The 6700-nt window shown below is 35.3% G+C and overlaps 1 protein-coding gene across 1 annotated transcript; it reads right to left on the reverse strand.

Moving 5' to 3' along the window:
- LOC109846141 lies at positions 277-1317 on the reverse strand. Its single transcript, XM_020415365.1, has one exon. It carries the CDS (start codon positions 1315-1317, stop codon positions 277-279), a length of 1041 nt encoding a protein of 346 aa, XP_020270954.1.

Genomic DNA, 6700 nt, shown 5'->3' on the forward strand with positions numbered 1-6700 from the left:
GGTGTACGTCAGGTGCATGACGCACGGCAAGACCCGACCCCACAAAGAAAATAGGAACGGTCGAATGACCAATGCAATAACAGATGCAACAGTAGTAATAATAATAGAAGAGTGACCAAAGCGATAACATAAATAGAAACATGTGATGATAGTAGTAACAATAGAAGTATGCAACTGAAATACTAACAAGCTAGATACAATCCATCACTAGAGTATAACAATCAGGAAAAACATAAACATCCGAGTAACAAGATCATACAGCTAGCCATCCTATAATCATCCACATAACAACAATGTTTCAAGAGCCCCTTTAAGGGCTATAGCACTTGTATCCTCAACATGAACAATGCCAATAAATCTTTCAACTACAAAACCTCTATAATCAACAAACCGCACCACAACCGCCATTTGTTCTTTACCCGAGCAATCTCCCGATTCATCAACAAGAACACAAAAGAAACCATCTTCAATTTCTCCAACTATTTTCTTAATAGTTTCAACCGCACATGCATTTGCAAGTTCCTTTTGAATTTGAGGAGAAGTCATTTTACTATTTCCTCCACCACTTGTTATTGCTCCCGCTATTTTTTCACTATTTCTCCCCAATGCTTCAATAAATTCTAGAAAATGACCCTTATAAAAAGAACCTTCCCCCTCATTATGTCCCCTAAATGCCAATCCACCTCTAACAAGAAACTTGACAGCTTCAAGTGATGCTTTTAAACGAACAAGATAATCGGCTTCTTCTTTTGTACTATATTTTGCATACGAATACTCGATACACTGATTTTTCTTCATAAGATCCTCACATGCTTTCACACACTTTTTATGATGACTATTGGGTTTGTCACCAACATGTTTATTTAACTTGTGCTTGAGATTCCAACCTTTAAAACCTTCTTTCACAAATGCTGGATTACTAGAACCTTTGTAGCATACATAACAAGGCAAACAAAATACAGCATCTCTCTCTATACTATATTCCAACCAATCATACTCTTCATACCAACTATTATGAAAAGAACGATCCCTTCCCCCCAAATTTGTGGTAGGATATTCCTTTAAGTTTGGTCGACATGGGCCCTTTACAAGGTAAGCTCTTCTTACCTCTTCTTGATCATTTGGATGATAATCAAGAATTTGATCTCTTTTTGCAGGATCCGACTCCAAATATGCTCCCTTATTAAACACTTTATTTGTGCAAATCGGTTCGGGTTGAGTGTCACTTGAGGAGGGAAGTGAAGAAGGTTGATCACCAATGATAGAAACATTTGGCTTCTCCGAAAATCTCGGTTTTCGTTGGAAGTAATTAAGCATCCTATTATATAAAAAATACAATGACTTATTAATTTAAAATCACTCTAAAAAATTCAAACAGAAACATTTAAACAATTGATGGACTCGTTTTAACATTGTAGCAACAAACCATTGAATTAAAATTGAAATACCACTAAATTGACATATCAATTACCTAAACTAAATTGGTTTCACAAACAAACAAAAAAACGAATTCAGTTTATAAAGTAATCAATTCAATCTTATAGAAATCAGTTATCAATCCAATCATAATTCCTAAACAAATCACCTACAATCAATTTCACACCAAAAAAACACTTCAATTAAATTTCACAAACAATGAATTAAAGAAGGGGAAGAGAGTCAAGAGACTAGACCTGAACTCCTTAAGGCGGGCGCGGACGTGGCTCAGGCTGGGCGCCGGCGGTGAGGACTGAGGAGGCGGACGTGCGGCGTGCCTGGTCGGATTCTTGAAGTTGAAGGTGAAGGGTCTTAGGGTTTGGTGTTTGGTGGTCTCAGGTTTTGTGAGATAAGGTGAAACCGTGAAATGGTAAAGTGGTCGGGTCGGGTAAAAAAGGTTGGGTATAAATTGGGTTAAAAAATAAAAATAAAATGTAAAAATTAAAACATGAAAAAAATTCCCTGCAGGATTCGAACCCACTCCCACGCTACCGCTGAGATTTTTCAATCCTTGGCTTATACCATATGGGCAATTGTTTCTAATGTTAGGGTATTCCAAGGAATACCCTATACCCCCTTCCCTCCGCCCCTGTATATATATATATATAGAGAGAGAGAGGGGTGTTTGGGTTAGGGTTTTAAAAATTAAAATAATTAATTATGGGTATTTAAAAATTAAACTAATTACATAATAATTATCTACAATTAAAAACATACATGTTGTACTAATACAACAGTTGATACGAAATAGTTGAAATATACTCATATTGTATAATTAAACAAGAATACTTAATAATAAAAATATTTTTACTTACATTTAAAATCAAATAATTATGGGATAATTATCTATACAGTAAAACGTACAAGTTATACTAATACGACAAATAATATGTAACAATAAAAATAATACAATAAATTATACCAAAAACACGTAATTAATAATACTATGTATTATGTGAAATAATTTATAATAATATTAATAACACAATATATTATTTAAAATATTACATAATAGTATTGATAACATAATAAATTAATTTCAGAAATTTTTATCACACAAAATAAATTTATAAATATCAAAATCATTTAAATAAATATATAATCAGATTTTTAAATCATAGAAAATTATACAAAATCGAGAAAATACAAATACTCTTTTTAAGAATAATAATTAAATATTTGAAAATACCGTAAAATTATTTTAACTAGTATCGAAAATTCATGGTCCTTACAGGGTCCACCAAAATTCTTTCGGCTGAGTCCATCCAAACTCCCACTGTGTTTGTGAACCTAACACTCCAAATGTTAAAGTCCCAACACGGTACTCAAAAGTTCAAGCTGCTAAACATGATAATTAGCAAACCTCTTTCATGTTAAGTTCTTGTCACTTGACGGTGAAAATCCCTACCGAGTGATTTGTACAAGTCAAAATTCCCACTGTTATTTGTATCCCGCTCCCACTACTCGTTTGGTCAAACCTTCCTATAGTTAGGACCAAAGCCAAAATCTCCTCTCGATTCTTTCCATGAACGAGAGGTCCACTTTCAGAAAAGGAACTTCCTTTTCGATAAACGAAAGGCCTTCACCAAAGTTGAACGATCAAACCTATAAAAGTTAGGGTCGTCTCAATAGCCCCTACCCGGTCAAACCATTACACGGTTAGGACCATAATCGAAACTTCTTTTTAATAAACAAAAGGCTTCCCCTATTCGGTCAAACCTATAAAAGTTAGGACCAAAGTCGAAATTCCATCTCGATAAACGAGAAATTTTATTTTCAGACCAGGTAACAAATCCTATAAAAGTTAGGGTTATCTGGATCTTTTTGATTTTTAGAGTGGAGATCACACTCTTAGTTTCACCTTCCAAATTCTCGAAGTGGAGATCTCACTTTAAGTTTCTTTTTCAGCTGGAGATAGAATATAAAATTCTTTCTCTCCAGCATCGGGTTTGTCTTTACCCCAAGAGAAGGAAGACATGAGATAGAATATAAAATTCTTCCTCTCCGGTATCGGGTTCGTCTTTGTCCCAAGAGAAGACACAATCTTTAAACATCCAAAATCCATGCCTCACACCCATGAGGGATTTTATCTCGATCCCTAAATAGAGATAAGTCTGCATCTAATATATGTTGTCGGGTGGTTCGTTCTCGCGAAAACGACCAAATCTACGTATTCAACATCCTAGCGATAAAAATCCACGCCTCACATGCATGGAGACTTTATCTCGATCCCTAAATAAAGATAAGCTTGCATCTAACACATGCTGCTAGGTGGCCCGTTCCCGCGAAAACGACCAAATCTACGTATTCAATATCGTAGCGATAAAAATCAATGTCTTTTACGCATGGGGGACTTTATCTCGATCCCTATATAGAGATAATTCTACATCTAACACATGTTGTTGGGTGGTCCGTTCCCACGAAAATGACCAAATCTACATATTCAACATCGTAGCGATAAAAATCTGTCTTTTACACATGGAGGACACTATCTCAATCCCTAATTAGAGATAAGTCTACGCCTAATACGCGTTGCCGGTTAGTCTCTTACCATAAAAAAGACAAAAGCCCACGTATTCAACATCGTGACAGGCTGTTATTAATAACGCCATAATCCTTGTCTTACACGCATAGAGAATTTTATCTCGAACCCTAAGTAGAGATAAGTCTACGTCTAACACGCGTTGCGGTTAGTCCTTTATAGTAAAAAGGTCAAAAGCCCACGTATTCAACATAGTGGCAGGTCATCATTAATAATGTTATAATCCATACCTTACACGCATAGGGAATTTTATCTCGAACCCTAAGTAGAGGTAAGTCTGCGCCTAACACGCGTTGTCGGTTAGTCCTTTACCGTAAAAAGGACAAATGCACACGTATTCAACATCGTGGCAGGCCGTTATTAATAACGTCATAATCCAAGCCTTACACGCATGAGGAATTTTATCTCGAACAATAAGTATAGATAAGTCTACGCCTAACACGCGTTGCCAGTTAGTCTATTTTCGTGATATTGACAAAGCCTATGCACCAAGCCTAAGAGAATTCATTCTTTTAGCACAACGTTACATGTGAAATGGGTTTAAATAATTCACATGCTCGCCTGATTCAAACGATGATCGGTAAAAGGTCATCAAATCCGTTGATGGTTGAAGGTTTACCAAAAATCCTATGCACATTGCCGGGTTGCCTATTCTCGTAAGAATGGCGAAGTCTACGTATTTAATATTGTAGCATCAAGTCTAAAAGAGTTCATTCTTTTAGCACAACTGTCACGCCTCGCTTCTCAAAATACTAAGAAATCGGGATGCGAGCAAGCCTGCGACGTATTAGACTGAGGAGAATTAAGTACTAGATCATCTCTACTCAATCTAATACGCTAAGCGTCAAGCAATATAAAGCGAAGTCACAGGTCCCCGATCACAGTAGCAAGAATATAATAAACAACTCAGAACCAAAAGATACATATCATAACTTAAATAATCATCCAGACATAATATTTGGACCAAACATGCCCTTATACAAAATTATCTGAATGAAATACTAGAAAAATATATAATACATCGATTAGGCAGAAATGGTAAGTGCTATAAAAGTAAACTAAGGACCAACAACTGATAAAAGAAATGACTAGGCTTTGGCTTCTTCTGCTCGGTCTACAAAGCACTCCTGTGGAGGATCCTCTGGCTCCTGTACGACTCCGAACTGAAGCTGCCCGTCTTCTAGATCTGACGTACAACCCGAGAGAATAGGAGCATGCCAGCGTGCATGACACACGACAAGGTCCCACAAGGAAGAATAGAAACGGTCGAATGACCAATGCAATAATAGTAATAATAAATGGGAGCATGGTACTAGAATTCTAATAATCTAAATACAATCTATCACTAGAATATAATAATCAAAAGAATCCAAAAATCAATCGGGTAACGAGGTCATGCAGCTAGCGATCAGAATAATCATCCAAGTAACATGGTCATACAACTAGATAGAATTAATATTTAAAAATCTATAACTCGGGGCGTAGTACGTGGAGTGAAATAATCCAAACAAGGAAACCCTCATGTATATACTATATGTCTCAAATTGTAGATAATTAAATATTAATCCCGATCTATGTATGAAAAGAATATAACTAGTCCGTATCTCACAAGAATCCATAATCCTCTAAATAACGATATCATATAACTAACCATCCTATAACAGGTTATTAGTCCATTTCTCACATAGAGTCAACGTTCATATTCTCGGATAACTGACTATTCACAAATCATCTACGAGCATCCAAACCCGTGAAACGGTCCGGTGAGAGGACTACACGCAATCCGATTTCGGCCTGGTCCGAACTCAAGCAAAACTCGGGTGACGAAACGATTTCACTAACCAAGTGCGAAACGATTCACTTGGCCCAACAAACCAACCCCAGTGCGAAACAGTTCACTGGTGCGAGTCTGGAAGATACATCAACAGCCACATCCGATCACATGAACCAAGACTTTCCCACCCCAACTCTTCTTGTTTTTCTAAGTCAACATACACATGTCTCTAAGTCTTATAAAAGGTTACTAAGGTCATGAACTACTAACGGTTCTCAATCACAACAAGAAATAATAGATGCAATTGATCATGTGCAATAATATCATGACATATCACATAATTAAATTTAAGAATTATAAATCATAAACAGTAACAATGAACAGTACGGTGTGTGTGTACAATAACAGTGAGCAAATCAAGAATAATTCCTTTTTCAAAATAGATTTCCTTTAAATTATTTATAATTATTCTAAAATGATTATGTTACCAAAATAAATTCTTTTAAATCATTATAATTATCTAAAATGATTCCGCTGCCAAAATAAATTCTTTTAATTTATAATAATTATTCTAAAAATATTTTTTGTTAAAATATTTATTTTAAAACATCATAATTATCCTAAAAATGATTCTTTTATCAAAATAAATTTTTTTAATTCTAAAAATTCTATTTATCATATTACTATAATTTATTTAATATTATTCATCAAACAATCCTATGCAGATAATTATATCACAATCTAAACGCTACAATTAATCACAATACAGTTAAATATATGTATATAATTTATAAGAAATCTAAAATTTAGATTTGAGCAAGAGGGATCTTGCCTCGGTGTTATTGTCGAACGAATCGACGTTGCCGTGCGAGGCTATGAGTCTACGGACGAGGCGGCAGCGCCGTACA

The sequence above is a fragment of the Asparagus officinalis genome, chromosome 6, assembly GCF_001876935.1.
Source record: "Asparagus officinalis chromosome 6, Aspof.V1, whole genome shotgun sequence".
Classification (NCBI taxonomy): Eukaryota; Viridiplantae; Streptophyta; class Magnoliopsida; order Asparagales; family Asparagaceae; genus Asparagus; species Asparagus officinalis.